Genomic DNA, 18,252 nt, shown 5'->3' with positions numbered 1-18,252 from the left:
TGTATGAAATGAATTCCCAGAGAGATCAGGATCAGATTGCAGGACTGCGTGGTGTTGCAAGATTGAATTTGTCTTCTGTTGTGCTTCTGATTCAGGATCCTGCACTTCTGCTTATTTTGACTTTACCTTTCATGCATGTGTTCTTGCTTCGGTTCACTTTTTGCACTGAAAGACATCAAATAAATGGACCGAGCTTGTACATCTAACCGAATCCCCCTTATGCAGGGATGCAGCCTGTTTATTTTACTTTGCCCGATCATACATACGAGAATTAGGTCACTTTGTCTTTGATGGAGCGATATGTCCACAATGACTATTGCAGGAGAATGTGTTATCTTCTATTTTGTTATATTTCTCATCCAATATAATAAAACATATGAAATCAGCAGCTCACAAGAAGTGAGGCCTGGGACAGTACGATGTGTGAAATAAAGTAAGGAGAGATTAGTGAGCGTTGCATTCTTACTTTATTACCACCAGGGCTTACCTTAATAATGCTATGTTACTCCCCTACATCCCGGCCCTCACGCCTGCTGCTTTCAGACCATCCTCTTTAAAAAGCTGGATGAATAATGCCACTCTCTAGTCGAGTGCCAGCGCCACCTTTCTAAATGAGCTTTCTTTTGCCAACTCCTATTTGAAGCATATCCGACTAAAAGCAGCCGTGCGCTCTACAGACAGTAATGAATTAAAGCTTTTCTCACTTAGATACATCTCGCTTTGTCAGAGCGTTACAACTGATGGCACCTTGGCTCGGCCTACTTGGCCTCAAGTTTTACTTTTGAGAGATGAGGGAAGGGAGCTGTGGGTTTTGTAACTTCACTATTCGGCAGCCAGAAATCAATGAATGCAGCTCCATGCCAGACCCTTCCCAGGTAGACCGACTCGGGCTGATTGCCGCGTCTGCCACAATTTCGGGGGGTGCTGGGGGTCAATTTGGGATGAGAATCAGCTCCACTTAGCAGCACTCGAGACCAGCTTTGGGCCATGAAATCAGCCTACGTATACTTTAACTGATTCTGGCATCCTTTTTACCACAAGTAGCACGAGTCCATCAAACAGGTGTGCCAGATCCAGGCTGCTCAAGCAAATCTTGACTGCCTGGGATTCACACACAACAAGCGGATTTTTAGCGGATAAAATATCCTTGGGTTGTAGGTCAGAAGTGCTCAGTTAATCATCCTGGCATCTATGGACAAAAAGATGAAGAGAAACACGATGAGTGGGTTTAGAAAAAAAAAGAAGTAGTTTCATGTCTATGAAATCTTTCCAGGGACTTTTTACTGGTTTGTATTCGTTTCGGATCACCATGAAAACCAAGTTGCACCCGTTTGAAGGAGGTGATTCATCACATCCAGCAGTTGGCTGCTCCGCTGCAGCTGTGGGCTGCAAACCACTTTCAGAAGTCTCCTTGGTGTTGCTTTCAAGGACACTCCCACATCCTATAATCGATCGTTTGCTGCCAAAAGCTATTTAATTGATAAGTTGGTCTGGTATTGTAAAAAGAAATCTGACCGACAGAGCCAATCAGAGGCCGATGTTAATCTAGTTGTATAAAGTTGTACAAGCAGTGTTAGACTTATACATACATATATATATAGAGTATAGACTATATATAGAGTGCAGAATGATGCTACACAGATTAAGTTTTCTGACGCAATCATTCAAGTTGAGCAACTCGGATTCAAATATAAATTATTCAGATTCCATTTTGCGTGACACAAACTTCTGCCCATATCATCCTGCAGCGCTCTGTTAATGCACCAACAAGGAGAATTTTCCCAACAGCCCACCTCTATATATCTATATATATACTGTATATATATCTCTCTCTATATATATATATGTATATATATATAGGTTTTGTCATTAATGCTTAATAGCATTAAGGCATAACAAGCACATGACAGCCAGACTGACAGGCCGGTCTCTCTCTACTCTCCTTCCTTCCCTCCGTCTCGCTGCCTCTTATTCTCCGCCATACGACCACTCTTTAAATAGGCATAGCCAAAGATTGTTTCCCCAAGAGGACTCCTGGCTGGGCATGAAAATTGCTTACTATCTAATTCATTAGTTCTGGTGCATGATTGAGGTCAGAGCCCCGTGGCATTAGCTGACACCGGCATCTGAGGCTGAGCTAACATCTCTTTGCGAGCGTCCCACAGATTGGTTATCTCTCTGTTAATGTCCTGTTGTCACTGGAGGAGAGTTATCCCTCATGGATGGGGGGGGGGGATGGGGGGGGGGACAGATGCCAAGTGCCTTTCCATCCGCACAGCAACAGAGATCTGTGGGTAAACAGACAACAAGCTCCTAATCTCCCGCTGGGTCTGAGGGGACAGGATGAGACCAGAGAGGTGGCCTGGAGCCAGCACCGGAGGGCAAACTCATCAGGACCTGACTGCCGCGCCAGAAAGTTTTCTTCTCAGGAGTGATGGGAAGTGCTTAGTATTAGTGATGGGAAGTGCTAGTATTAGGGATAAAGCAGCAAGACGCATTCCAATTCATTCCTGCCGGCAGATCAAAGCAGCCCAGATGAAGGATTTGCGGCGCCGTTGTGTTTGTGTTCAGACCACCTCGCCGATGCTCATTTGTTGGACGTCGTTGAATAATTTATGATCTTGTTTTCTTTTTCTCCACCAGGAAATCGTCAACTTCAATTGCCGTAAGCTGGTGGCCACCATGCCTCTGTTCGCCAACGCCGACCCCAACTTCGTGACGGGGATGCTGAGCAAGTTGAAGTTCGAGGTGTTTCAACCCAACGACTACATCATCCGAGAGGGCACCGTCGGGAAGAAGATGTACTTCATCCAGCACGGCGTCGCCAGCGTCATCACCAAGTTCAGCAAGGAGATGAAGCTCACCGATGGATCCTACTTTGGAGGTTAGAACAAAAAAAGAAAACGTGACAATCAACACTTACATTTGTTTTTTTCCTTTAGATTTCCACATCGAAATGCTCACATGAAATATACATGTGGGTACTGTCACGCGGGAACACCAGTCACGCATCGCGTTCCTACACATAGTCCATCCGGTGATGTATTGAGACATGAATCCGGCCCGAGGTCTTGCGTTTGACGGCGTTTGAAGTTCAGTCGTTGTAGATGTGGATTCTCATTAACCAGCGTTGGACGCTAGTCGGCTTCTGCGGTTACGTAACCGCTCATCTGGTTGTTGGAGTAGGCCAAGGCCTGGATCAGGCTTCCCTTAGGACACACAGAGGTTCCTCCCCCACCCTCGCCCTCGCCCTCACACATGCATCAACTCTTCTCCCCCCTCCATACGTTCTCGCTGCATGTACTTGGCACTAACAAGCGCAGCTAGCGTATGATCAAGAGCTATATAGGTTCCCTTCTCCGTCTTCCTCTCTCTTTGTCTCGGCACGAGTCCCACTCCCCTCTTTCCAAAGCGTTACAGATATCATGCATTTTTTAAAATGTCAAATGTAATTCCATCGCACGTTTGTTTATTCGGACACGCCAGCGTCTGCCTTTTTTGTCAATGTGGAAAGCAAAGCAAAGTCTCCTATTTTAGAGGATCTTTCATATTTTATCTCCTGAGTTCATCCCCGCCGTCGGAGGAGGCTGAGGAGTCTAAGAATACCTTCGCTTTGGTGTGTCGTTTGTGCTGCGTGCAGTTCACGTCTCACAGGCCAGCCAAGGAATGCAGTGAATCAAAAAAAATAAAGCAATGAGTCGTCTTTTTTTCCCTGTTTGGTCAAACCACAAGAATGGCTGTCATGTCATTTAGCGACTTGTTTTACAGCATATATGGGATTCTGCACAGAGTGGGCATCACAAATGTGGCAGTGCAGTTCAAACAGTGAATCCTCCGGGGCTGCAGAGGCTGAAGAATCATTGTGGCACAGAACAAGCGGGTCTTGTTTCGGAAACTAAGCTGAAATGTCAGCACGGCTCCGACAAACGGATCGTAACGGCAGCGAGCATAAGTGCATTTATCAAACAGCTCAGACGAAAAGGAAAGAAACCACAGCCGTTTGAAAGGTTCCCAATAAGAATGAGTTCAATTCTAAAGACTTAAGAATCACCATTCAGGCTTTTGACGTACAGAAAGATTAAATATTTCCTCATTTTCTAGTTGTCAGGCCACGACTTTTTAGTTCACGACCCAACTCGCTGAAACCCTCCGTACGTGATCCGCCCAGCAACCAAACGGCAGTTACACACAGTTAGCCATTAGCTGGTGAACAACTTGGAGCATTTAGCAGCAAGAGAGACGAGCTGGTAGGGACCAAACACAGAGCTAAAAGAACGTGAATGTTGGACTTATTAGGTGGCTAGATAGCATTGTTGTTTCAGGTTTAAGCATTAAGATTAGAGGTGTAACGATTCATTCAATTTATCGATGAATCGATTATCAGTCCTATAGATTCTACTAAATCGATCTGCTACAATAAATAAATAGAATGAATTGTTTTGGCTTCACCAATAATCGATATAAATGCATTTAATCGGATGAATCGTGATTCTCACTTATGATTAATGTTTTAATACGTTTAAGACACTCTCTCTCCTGCCAGCATGTAGTCTACTGAAAATGTTCAAAATAAATATTATGCAGGTTTACTTTTTATAGAATAAATATGTTATTTTTTCACCTTTCAGAAGAATACCGATATTCTCACTTGCATTATTGCATGTTTATTTAATGGATATAGAATTTTGGTTACAAGTTACTGAGTCGAATCGTGGTTTACAGAATCGAATCGAATCGAATCGTTACAACAACAAAAAAATCATTAAGATAGACTTATTAACAATAGTTTCATTATCAATTAATCTGCAAAAAAAGCAGCAAATCCTCACATTTTAGAAGCTGGGAGAAACAAATGATTTATTCTATATTATAGTTTATTTAGTGTCTGGCACGCTGTCTCTTTACAGACATTCACACGTAACAGTCCAGATTAATTTAGCAGAACACAAAGGAGTTTATGGTGTAAAGAGGAAATCAGTTCAATGTAAAGGGAAAAACATGAAGGGGAACATGGAGAACATACAGCAGATGTTCCCATTTATTTAAAAAAAGAGAGAGATGTTGTATCCCTCCACATAATAAAGGGCACACTGTTCATTTTGCTGTGTTCAGCCACCTGCTGTTGCCTTCTGCCCAGCTGGTATTCTCACCAGCATTAGTGGATGAGCCCTGAGTTGGGAGCAGCTGGCTGCACCAGCCCACCTCACTCTTTCCCCCTTTCTCTCCGACAACAACCCGGCAAAAGCGTGGGATGAGGAATCGGGGAGGGGGCGCTAGAGACAAAACCCCGAGCCCAGCCAAAGGGGGGTGCTATAAGCATAATAATGAGCAGGACATCCATGAGGACGGAGGGTCACAAAGCGCCTCAGACCAGCGACCAATGCAACTCCTGCAACTATAGAGGTATCACACATCACTCCGTGAATAGGATTACATCCGAGGCCGAGGGACTAACGGGGGTGGGGGGGGGGCGTGCTGCTGGGACGCGGCGACAGACAGACAGCGCCTGGAAACCCCTATCAGCCTCGAACGTCTTAGTCATATGGGAGTCCCTCTCTCTCCTCGGGTCACCGCCATGTTGGGAGACGGGGAGCCGGTTGCCAGGAGAGTGTGTGTGGCACATGAAGGGATGGCAAATTTCCACAAATGCTCCTGGGGTCAACTGTGATGCTCCGTCGCTAGGCAACGCGTACGTGTCAAACTGTATCATGTGAAGTGTTAACGGGGCCGTGCCTCATATACACACACACACACACACACACACACACACATGTACACACACAGGTCTTTCAAGTGACTTAGAAAGGGTTTTGAAATATCTGTCTAATCCAAAACGTTAATGAATTTCAAAAGTAGTCCTCAAAAATATTTGGGTGAGAGAATCTTTGACCGCTTCAGGTGAGTCCCATCAAATATGGCGGCCATCCATATTTTGATGTACGCTGAACGTATATCGCCGTATATCAAACAACGAATCGGTCTAAAAATACTTCAGATTCTTCCTGAACTGTTGTTCGGCTCGTTCTCAGACAAAATCGCTCGTTCAGGCCGATCTGACAAAATACATTTTGCTCACATTTGAAGAAAAAAAACTGCTCTTCCAACAGAGGAAAAGGACAAAAGGCGATCAGACGGCGGGATCAAAGCAGAGCTGGGCGGAGCAAACCGTCCGCCCCGCTGGTGTTCCTGAGAACAAGCTGATGTGAAGTGAAGGTCGATTCCTGGTGCTTTGTGTAAAACACTGACGCCGATTGTTGTTGTTATTATGCAGCAAGATGGCTGCAGGAGACACGCCTCTAGGTATTAATTATAACCCCTAGTCTGCCCGTGAAACCTCTGAGAGATGCATTATTCAACAGAATTAGCTCGCATGGCAATTAAAGCTATACATGAAATTAATCTAATAATAATAAAGCAGTTGATTTATCTGCAGTGGGACAAACTAATATTAGTTTATGAAATAACACAAACCTCATGTATCTGCGAATGCCGAAATAATTCCATAATAATTCTCCTCCACAGCAACTCAAAACAGAGTGATTCTGTGAACATCGTCGCTGACATTTTTTGGAAATGAGTTCCATCATAATGAGTGGAAGCAGGAGGAACGTAAAGCTTGTGTAAAGCCTGACTAATTATCACCTCACATCCCCGCCGTCGAGTCACGCGTTCACCTCTGGACGCGACCTCGCGTCATGCACGCTCGTGGAATCCACCATCTGCCTCCGTTTCGCCGCCCTTTCGTGAAATTGCATTTTTAACACGACTCTGTCTCTCTCTCTCCGTCTTCCTGCGTTAACAGAGGTACCACTTAACGGGAGCGTTTCCACCATAACAGCGCCAACACCTCATTCACACCCACAGCTTGAGAGTGTTGCTCTCACATCTCGTGCACACACACACACACACACACACACACACACACGTCACAGCGACAAGTCACCGGTTTAATGAAGACGGAAGCTGTGCTGCAGATTGACGAGAAGTGCAAAATGTGGGTGGAGGTTGAGCGGCGTCGGTGTTGGAACGGAAGGCGATACTTGGAAAGACGGCTCCTGTTTCTGTACGAGCTGGTGAAGGGAAGATGAATGTAGGCTGAAGGAACGGGAGGCGGCGAACTCCTCGCCTCGTCAATGATTCATGAAATCACCGAGGAGGAGATCAGGCGCTGTCAACGTCAGGTGTTACCATCCCATAATGACATGTGGTGGCACACGTTCACACGTTCACTGCGAGCTACCAGAGATGTCTTTTACTTGCAGCTGAGAGTCGCTGAGGATGAGTGGGCCTCACTCGTATGACATCATCTGGTCCAATCGGCGTGCGGCGGACGGTAGAAACCGGGTTCTTTTCATTGAAATGATTTTTGGCCTCAGATCGCTCCGTACCGCGGTTCATTCTAAGCCCGCCCACTTTTTAGCGGTCCAATCAAATGCCGAGGATTTGATTTAAGTCCCTCTTGTGACTCAAATATTCACCGGGGACAGAAAAAGAAGCTAAAGACGCTCTCACTTCCGTTTCACTGGGATTTGTTGGTAAAATTCTACACACAAATGATATATAATATTTCACCAAATAAAAAAAGCTAAATGAGACTCAAAATTTGTGAAGCAGAACTGTGTTTTCTCCTCCATGAATGATCTTTTGACCCTTAAGAAAAGCCCAACTATCTGTATATCACCAGCTGCAACAGTAAAACGCTGCTGAAATGAAATACAGGTACTTTTGAACATCGCTGTTGGCAATAACAATACTCGATTGTTGTCCCGTTCACGTGTGTGTAAATATGACGTCGTTTGTAATCTCAGTAATTGAGTGTGTTACGTAGTGGTCACGTTCAGTTTCACAGCCAAATGTAACACAAACAGGAAACAGCTTTGTTACTCTCTGGTGTGATGGGAGCTGCAGGGGTCAAGTGTTTTCATTGGCTTCAAACTCCTCCCACGTCTGTGTGTGAGAAACACAAGGATGCAGGAACGCCACGTCACCGCGCCAACGTTCACCCATCACCCACAGTCACCCATTATGTCGACGCAACAACGCGGCGTCGGCGTTGATGTAAAGCCGAGCGCCGTGTGGTGTGACGGGCTCGTTAGCCCTCTGCAGGCGTGATGAATTATCTCAGTGCGATGCCGCTGATGGGCGTCTCCTCTTATTTACATTCACATTCTGCTTCTGTGCCTTTTAGGACTCATCTGTGTCTTAATTACCGGGATGATGTCATTCATGTCCCTCTGCAGGCTGTATGTGTCGTCTCTGACTCCCTGTCCTCCTCTGTCTCCTTGTGTTCCCGCCACGCAGAGATCTGTCTGCTCACCAAGGGCAGACGGACGGCGAGCGTGCGCGCCGACACCTACTGCCGACTCTTCTCCCTCTCCGTCGACCACTTCAACGAGGTGCTGGAGGAGTACCCCATGATGCGACGCGCCTTCGAAACCGTCGCCATCGACCGACTGGACCGCATCGGTAAGACCCCGCCTCCACCTGTGACCCTGTCCCCGATTGGTCGACTCCTCCTTGCCTGTCATCGTGCCTTGTCGTCTCGTCTCTGTCAACGTGTCCGTTTGCCTTCTTTCTCCATACAAGCATTGTGTCCGCCATCTTGTGCTGCATGACTCGTATGCTACCTCGTTTTTGTTCTTCCTTTGTTCCGTTTGTTCGTCTCTTTTTCTTTTCGTCTTATAATAACATGAAAGAAAATGTGTTGTGACCAGCATTAATCCTTCTAAAGAACCAAAGTGGCGTTTTTGTGGTTGGATTAACTGGGAGGCAGTGCATGTCGCTGTCCGGGAGGGGAGTGGCGTCGCCCGCCTGGTTGGTGTGGTGTTGACCCCCCCTCCCTCTGGATGTCAGCGAGTGGATGGACGCTAACCTCACGTGCATGTGTGTCTGGCCCTCTTTCCACTCATCTGCACTCCTGGGTATGAGCAGCACCCCGCCCCATATCAGAGTCCTCCAAATCAACCAAAGAGCCCCTAAAGAGAACCACAGAGCAGGTCTGGTGGCACCAGGGAGTCCGGGCAGGACCCCGTTTAGTCTCACTAGTCCACGTCAAGGCTTCCTCGTTTTCACTGTCTGATCTAGAACCTGGCCATAGCATAAGTGACCATGGATAAGCACATGTATATATATAAATATACATATATTTACATATATATGTGTGAGAGTTTTTAAGAAAAAGGGGCACATGTATGTAATGCAAACAGGGCAATAATGGTTTAATTGACCCTCAGGTTGCTGATTCAAATGTCTTCTGATACTTTGATTAGAACGAAGACGACGATCGATAAAACATGCAGGAGATAAAACGTAATCATCAAGTAGAACGTTTGTCTTTGTCTTTGCTTGCGCTTTGTTGCCTTCGAAATATGCATCTGTTTGAAAATATATTCGTACTTTTTATATGTGAAAACAATAATAACTTTTCAGGCAATAAGAAGGATTTAACGGGTTTATTCTGAGGATTATTTCCATCGTGTGTTGAGATATCAGATGCTACTGATGACTCCTGTTTATGAGAATAAAAAATGGCGATTGATGAAAACGTAAAAAAAAAAGAAAAAGGGCAGGTCCAGATTTAAAATGCGAGCACACGTTTCGTTCTTCTTCGTAGCCGTGGATGAGGCGCCGCAGCAGGATTTAATGCCGTACCTCACCTCTAAACGTTTTTCAGCCGCTGGAGTAAATTAATATTAGGTGAATGGAATGAAACCTCCTCCCTCCTTTTGTTTCACGGAAATAGAGATGAGTTTGTCGGCGAATATTAGTTCTTGCGTGGGAAGAAATGACGTTTGTTAAATAAGCCACTCTTGGAACGATATTTTACGGCTCCTCATCATAAACGATCACACAAACGACAAACCGTCCGCTGCCTTTCTTCCTCTATTATCTAAAGCAGAATACATTACGAGTAGAAAAGCTGGAGATGAATTTGCATAACGGCGGCGTGCCGACGATGTCGTGTCTCTGAGGTGGTTGAAGCTCGCAGTCTGTTCTCTACTCTTCTTCTATCTGTTGTTGTTGTTTTTCTTTGTCATGGCTTTGTATTTGTGTGTATCGTTTTTTTGCCTGACACGGGGCACGTCGATATTGAATCGCTTTGGAGCGTTGACTCATTGAAATACTGTAGTGTCAGGGTTAGGTGTAGATCTAGAACGGGACCGCTCAGAGCCAAAACCAAATCCACTGTTGAGACAACCTCTTCTCCTCAGAAATACGTTCCTATATATATATATATATATATATATATATATATTAACACACAAACATATCTAAAATATAAAAACAAATGTTGACTGACCACGTCTGCAGATGTTCACCGACTGATGCAAATAAAACCTTGGTAGAGTTTAGGGAAAGAATGTGGTCGTGATTAAATCTGCACTTTTAATTGAAACCAGGACACAAGCCTCCATCTCTAGCTTGCCTCACTGATGCATTAGAACACGATCGGAGCGTACTTCACAGGAGACGAGGTTGCATTTTCTTCTGGGCTAGCGTACAAATAAAATGAAAAACTCTTTATCTGCCCTGTAGTGTAGCCGTTTGGCCTCAACAAGTCCAAAATCTACATTTGCCCTTTTTACGAGAGCTAGCAGCTTCTCACCAAACGTAAGGTCAAAGGGGAGCAGAGTGATCTAGATTCGACCCGTCCTCTCAGACTAACCATGAAGGGGGTTTTGTCTCATACGAGGGAAGACACTTTTGTCATGATCCGTGCTGGTTGTATCGTTTCTATATATATATATATATGAACTGCATTTGGTTACCTGCTTGTCTTGCTCTAAAAAAAAAAAGGAAAGAAGAAAAGTAACCATGCTTTTGAAACCAATAACGTGTTGCACATTTGACATTATCTTTTATCTATCTAAAAATTATTTGACCAGGAGTCCGTCTTGAGACGAGCACATCTCGTTTTCAAGAGTGTCCTGGCCGACGAGTAGGCATCAGGTAAACACTTTATTCCAATTCCAATATTCGAACAGGAGCTAATTGACCTAGAAGGGCTTGCTAAATGGATCCCGTCTTATAAACTCATGACCTCTTGCTGGAGGTCACATCAACTGTTTTAATTGCTGCATCAGTGACACATAACTCCAGTCACCCACACCAGTCCTGCAGATGTTTTAATGGACACGATTAAGACGATCAGAAGAGACAAACTCCATTCAGTGTGACATGCCATGTTTTGATTCTTTTCTCCGAGATGTCCACAGAGTAACGCTTTCTGGACACATTCTATAATGTGACATCTGTATTTTCACTCTTTGAACCCCTTTTGTTCAAAGTGGATTCACAAACGTCTGCAGATTAGTAATAACTTTACTAATGCAAAGCCACATACACTTTTTTTGTTACATGCAGAAATCCCATTTCATTATTTATTCATGTTTTTCACCAACAGAGAGAAAAAACCAATGTTTGTTTCGGATTGTCTGGCTTGAAATCTGATTTCTGTCTTTTGTGAAACTCATTTTTTGGGAGAAATTTAGACTTTTCTGACACTTAACGAGGGAGAGATTATTCACATGTGGAGGGTCTATTTTAATCCATTAAGAATCATTTCCTCACACACATTGACACCAGTTATTAGTTGGAAAATGAGTTCTTACAGTAACGACAACCTCAACCAGAAGAAACCAAAGATTACAAAAGAAACAAACGAGAAGAATGCAATTTATTTGGAAATTATTGGTGGAATTATTTAGCAAAGAGAGTCTGAATGAAAAATGTTTTGTAAAGCCTTGAATGCATCTTCAAATTGTTGTACTCGTATTTATTTTTTTTAACAACGATGTTTGTGAACATTATGATGTTTGTGTTTTTTGTTTGTTGGATTTTGGATTGTTTCACCACGATTATGTTTTCTACGTCAGATATGGGTTAATTATTGTATTATTATTATTTGGAAATCCTATTTATCACCAGAAAGACAACAATACTGCAATTGTAATCTTTTAAAATGATGATTTGACCCATAGCTGATACGTTTTCTATTTCAATTCAAAGTTTTGTATGTAAAAAAAAATAAGGAACATTTCTTTATCCATGGTATTCGTGGTGTTTACATTTATATTTGTGTTTTTTGTTTGTTTGATTTGAAATGGCTACTGGCATTCATGAGGAAAGCAGCCCAGGATTAATATATATATTGATATAGTGTGTGTTTATTAGGAGTTGTGTCTCTAGAGATTTGCACAGTAAAACGTCAGAAAGACAACTCGAACGTAGGCGTTCTGTAAGTGTGTGTGTATTAATATTTACTGTGATGTTGTTTAAGTAGCACTAAGATGTTTCCAGCCTGGTTAGTTAGGTATGTTCTTCAGCTCAGGGTTGCGTCAAATTAAATTTGACCTTGACTGATAATTCTTCCAGTACGTATGAACTCCTATCAGATACGTTGCCATAGAAATACCGCAGCATGGCTCCCGGTAAACGTGTGAAATGGTTCTTAAAATAGATTAAATGTGTGTAACGTCTGTTATGTTGTTTGATAAGTGTCTATTTATCTTTCAACCGGAAGATAAAGATTAGACGACATTCAGATCTTCTATTTAACGAATCGGTGTTGTTCTCCCCATCTGCAGAGTTTAACCCCGTCGCCTTTAAAAAAGCACTGACAGCAGTCTCGTAAGTTCACAGTCGTGTCGTAGTCGGTGCAGTTTCGTGGTGCTAGCTGTAGCTCTGGACCCCCCCGACCCCGTAGTGACTGTTAAACGGCTGCAGAACATGACATCAGTCCCGTCTCACGGCCAAACGCACGGCCGGCTGGCAGCCTCGGCAGGAGAAAGCCGTCCAGAAAGCGCCGCTCGGCTGTAAACTCAAGGACGGGGGCTTAACGATCGATCGACTGCAGCTAAAGCCTTCAGCACGCTAACATTCGTCTGCTGTTACCGACAAACGATGCGCCGTCGGCGCTCGAGGTCAACGGTGGTTACAGGAAACGCATCCTCTAAATTCAGACGCAAAGATGTTGAATACATCAAATCTTTATTTTTATTATCATTGTCAAATTTGGCAGTTCTTTCTACGTTTGACCCGTTTGAAGACGTTCTTCATGCTTTACGATGTTACCACAGCGACTTCCAGGCTCCTCCTTTTAAAGACAGTTTGTTACTTTTTGCAGACAAATTCACACAAAAGCTGTTATGTGTGAAACTGCATATCTTTAGACAACGCAAAGATAAATGACAAAGATAACGTGGCGTTCTGTGGTAAGATGAGTAAAGTGTAGTTTTCCATGTATTTAATGTAGAATTATATTCATATACCCACTGTGGTAGAGTTAGGAATAGATCTCTTTCTTTGCTTGTTTTTTTTATTGTCACCTTGTTTTTTATACATTTTTTTCTAAAAATGTAATTCCACTTGTGATGTGTTTTAGCTTTTAGCAGTTGTAACTGTGATTTAAGTAGAACGTGGTTTTAAAATAGTCCTAGTTTACACTTTTGTGTCTTTTCTTCGACAAAAAGAAAAAAAAAGGTTCCAGTAACGTGATGTGTGGGTAAAACTCGACACCACCATCGTGTTTCATCGTCCACATCAGCACCTTCATGCTGTCACACTTTTCAGTAATCTTTGTCTCCTTATGTGTCCTTCACTCCTCTCAAACCGTATATTTCTCATAACCATCACCATTCAATGTCCTTCACACTTTAATATTCAATACGACAAACAGTTAGTGGACGTGAAAAGGATGCAGCTTGTGACATCGGAGTTTAAAATGTTTCATTTAGTGGAATCAAGAGGATGAAGCTCCTCCTGTTAAAACAAAAAAAAGAAGGTTTTCCTACACAGACACACAAGCTGCATCTTTGTTCCTCCTGTCCTGAATCCTGCCCTGCTCCTGTGTTTGCCACTGCTGTATGTGCTCACCTCTCCTTGACTGCACCCCAACAGGGAAGAAGAACTCTTTGCTGCTGCAGAAGTTCCAGAAGGATCTGAACGCCGGCGTCTTCAACACGCAGGAGAACGAGATATTGAAGCAGATTATCCGTCAGGACAGGGAGATGGTGATGATGGTGGACCGCAAGCAGTCGGTCAGCGGGATGAACTCAACACCAATGTCAGGAAACTCCATCATTAACTCGCCGGCCCAGCCCCCCTTCCCCGCCGCCTTCGGCACCAATCAGCTCCAGCAGTCCTCCGTTCCCCTGACCTTCAGCGCTTCAGCTATCGCCAATGCGTCCGCCGCCCGCATGCTGCCAGCGGCGCAGGGCATGTACCCCGCTCCCAGCCTCTCCCACGGCAGCCTGAATTCATCGTCCATCAACCCGCAGCAGCAAGGGGCCATCATGTCGCCCTGCTCCTTCACGGCCGCCATGTGCAGCCCGCCCGTGCAGACCCCTCTGGCCAGCCGGAGCTTCCAGTACGGATCCCGCACCGCCTCCCAGCTGTCCCTCATCCAGCAGCCCATCGTTCAGCCGTCCATATCCGCACAGCAGCAGCTCGGCCAGCAGCCCGCCGCGTCGGCCGCAGCCTCTGCCACGCAGCAGCAGCAGCTGCCCCCTCAGCAGCAGCAGCAGCAGGTCCCGTCACCTCAGCGGGGAGACATCCACAAGAGCACGCAGGCTCTGCAGTCGGGCAGCTTGAGTCGAGACGTCAGACATTTATCGGCCTCCCAGCCGTCGTTGCCACACGACACGTCTCTGGGGCCGCGGGCGCACCCGGCCTCGGGAGACTCTCTGGTCTCCATCGTGCCGCCGGCGGCAGCGGCGATCCAGGGGATGAACCTGCAGAGCGGCCTCCGCACCACAGTGCCGCAGCGCGTCAACTTATTCCGGCAGATGTCGTCAGGAGCGCTGCCCCCGGTGCGCTCGGCGGCGGCGGCGGCGGCAGCAGCAGCGGCGGTGGCAGCAGCATCATCATCCTCCTCAACCCAGCACAGGGAATCCCCCGGATCTAGGAGAGATTCTGTCCTGAGCAGTACGGAGACTGAGCAAGACAAAATGCGTTTCGCATCAAATTTATGATCCCATTTTCCCCCCCCTTTTTTTCATTTTTTAAAACCTCAATATGTTTCAATTCATTTTTAAAAATGGAGATACAACAAAAGAGATAAAGATGAGGAACTTCAGCATTTTTGTTTCTCTCCAGTTTTCTTCTAAAATAACCTCATAGAAATCCTGTACATACGAGCCCTTGTATTATATTTTAGACACATTGTCTCCCTAAACTTAAGAATGTATATTATACAGATACATCTCTTTTTTTCTTTTAAACCATATATATATGTTTACACGTGTGTATACATATATATATATATACATATACTGCTGTATGTACGGGTGTGTGAGAGCGTGCATGTGACAGCGTGTGTAAAATCCAACTAGAATATTTGGCAATGGCAATTTAAAAGCTGTAGTATAAACATGAGTCTTCCTTTCTGAGAAATATAAAGAATTATATACAATGTATGAAGTTTTCTTTTCTTTTTTTTAAACTGGAATGCATTGTGGATTCTGACAATGACTTTCTTTTTTCTTTTTTTTTTATCATTGAGGAAGAGAAAATCTGATCTTCTCCCATTACGCAGCTCAAGGCACCACTGTGGATTAATTCATGCAAGCAACTCTGACAAATAATCTCAAAAAGCACACACTCATGAAATGAATCTTCATACCAGTTTATTCCCCCCCGAAACCCTCAACCCCAGAAACCAACACAGATACTGAACCAAGTGTTACGTCGCCCCCGGCAACAGAAATCCAGCGTGCCGCGGTATCTCCCGCAGCGGCTCGCATACGAACCATGACAGTGTTATGGGTCCAAAGGGAACGGATAACAGAAATGCTGCTTTCTTTGATGTGGATGGATGCTTATTTGATTTTATTTTTTCTATCTCTAATTTCAGACGGCTGAGATGTTACGTAATGTTGCTTAAAAGTTCTGTGTATATTTATAATATTTATAAAAACTAAAGATTATCACCATTATGCAATAGACTGTGACATAAAGATTACCTATATGTGTGCTGTAAATAGTTTTGTAGATCTAGTATTTACAGATACTGTGTGGTGCATTCTCTATCATAACAATGTCTTACTTCTATCAGGAACCTGGATATCATCTATACGTGGAAAAAAAAAAGGTTTAGTGACGAAATGCATATGTTTCATAAGAGATGAACAAACCTTAATGCAATAGCTAGCACGAGACGGCTGATTGGAGGACAAGAAGGGTTTTCTCTCTCTGTATACTCCTTCCTAGCACTAGCATAGTTTATGGTTTCACATCAAGTGAACATATATGATATTTACCTACAATACACAACTTGAAGTCATCCTACTGGAAGTAAATATGTATTTTCTAATCACCTCATTTCCCCCAAAAAACATCTGGAGGTCATTCTAAGGATGATTGGGGGACGAGAGGGCCTTTTTTTTTTTTTTCATCTCACGTTTTTTGTTAGTTTTTTTGTTTGTTTTTGAAGTAAAACTGTACTGTGACGCTATCGCATCACACCAACTGTAGTTGAAACACGCCAGCCGGCACGACGTTTCCAACTCTTCGGTTAAAGACGTCGGAGGTCAGAAGAAGAAATGCTGGTTTGCATTAAGGTTTTCTGTCTCATGTAAATCCATGTTTGTGGGCTTAGCTGCTCTAAACTGAGGCAGGGGAGCAAAGGTCAAGCAGGAATATTGTGACTCTGTCCAAAAAAAGAGAAAAGGATAACGGCATATTTTGAATACTATCCTGCAGAACTAAAAGTATTCGATGTATGATGACAGTAGACTGTCGTCTGCATACGGTCGAATGTGACAAAATTGTGCAGAACTTCCATTTTTGGAGTCACAGTTTTTCGTGGCACCGAACGCCCCCGTCAGTGCGAAGCGACTAAGCCCCCCGAGACGGCGTTTTTTATTTTTATTTTTCTAGTCTTCGCTACAGATTGTGTCGATAGTGTACCAATACAGTAAACCCACCAATGTCATGAAAAAGCATGCACTGTCACAAATACTTAACAAAAAAAAAGAGAGAAAAGATGCTATCTCGGAAAAAAAAAAAAACCGTTGACGTTAAATGTAAATGTTAGATTCTGTTTTGTTCACTGTCTGTCTGCCTAGACGTTATCTGTGTGTGAACAGAAGCATTGACTTTTCACATGGACATTCTTAAGTATTTGTGCCTAAACTATAGCCATGTTCCATCCTTTTTGTTACGCGTGAGCTCGCTGTGGACGGGTGGCGAGGGGCGGGAGACGCATTCATTCTTACTATACTCTATGTGTTCTATGTCTACGTGTTTCTAGACGGGAAAGGAGTGAGCAACGATGGCCAAAAATGTCTGTTTATCCATTTGGTATCTTTACTTGCAATGAGAACTTCTAGAGGCAGATTGTTTTTTTGTTTTTTGTTGTTTTTTTTTCTAACATTCACGGTCAAGCTATATAGAATATTTAATGAGGTTGTGTACAGTTTAAAAAAAAAATATATATATATAAATATAAATAAAAGTGCAATCTTTAACAGTAATATCACGCTCAGTGAGACATTGTACAAATTTGGAGCACCTTTATACCTTTCTTTGTAGCTAGCTACTGATGTTTGGGTTGAGTATTGACGTGTGGAAGGAAACTGGCCAAAGCGAAACATAAGTCATTGTCTTTGTTTGATATATTGCACTTTCTGATTTAATAGTAAAAAAAGAAAAAAAAAGAAGAAAAAAAAAAGATACAGATTCTGTCAGCTAGGTTAGACGTGGAATGAGTCGGTTAGGGAGCAATATCGGCGAGAAATCGTTGCCCCCACCCCCCACCCCCACCCCCGATCCTGTATGAGGTTCCGAACGATGTTCTGTATACAACGAAAAGCGCTTAATCGTGAATATGCCATAGTGTATAGGAACTAGTACACAGTCAAGAGGGATGGCAGCACTGTTGCTTTGTGCTGTTTTTGATACTTGCCTTTGGAAGGGAGAGCTTCCCCAACTATGTGCTTTTTTCACTATTACCAATCACAACTAACATACTGGAATGGGCATTAATGGTGACGTAGGACACAAACTAACGAGCTTAACATATTATTCGCAGAATAGAGACTCTCAACAAACCAGCACATATATTTGTATATTTCTTTGTGTTTGTTGTTTTGAGGGGGAAAAAATAGAGAGAGGAAGTGATGCAAAAGGGAACCGAGAATAATAAGAAAATATGAAGAAAAAAAAAATGCCCAGAGAGAAAGGAACAAACCAAAATGTGGATTTGGTTTTTTGACGACCACAAGGATTTCATATGTTTACTGATGATGTGCG

At 43.7% G+C, this 18,252-nt stretch overlaps 1 protein-coding gene across 1 annotated transcript in view; it reads left to right on the top strand.

The window, feature by feature from the left end:
• Nucleotides 1-16,713, top strand: part of hcn1 (hyperpolarization activated cyclic nucleotide-gated potassium channel 1) — a 58,310-nt gene extending 41,597 nt beyond the window's left edge. The window contains exons 6-8 of the mRNA XM_084034382.1: nt 2,644-2,884; nt 8,302-8,466; nt 13,900-16,713. Coding sequence (XP_083890508.1) covers nt 2,644-2,884; nt 8,302-8,466; nt 13,900-14,972 — 1,479 coding nt within the window. The 3' untranslated portion in view covers nt 14,973-16,713. The remainder of the gene's footprint in view (nt 1-2,643; nt 2,885-8,301; nt 8,467-13,899) is intronic.
• The last annotated feature ends 1,539 nt before the right edge of the window (nt 16,714-18,252 follow it).

The sequence above is a fragment of the Eutrigla gurnardus genome (assembly GCF_963514095.1).
Source record: "Eutrigla gurnardus genome assembly, chromosome: 19".
Classification (NCBI taxonomy): Eukaryota; Metazoa; Chordata; class Actinopteri; order Perciformes; family Triglidae; genus Eutrigla; species Eutrigla gurnardus.
Note: the sequence above shows the minus strand (reverse complement) of the source record. Positions and strands in the feature narration are given on the sequence as shown.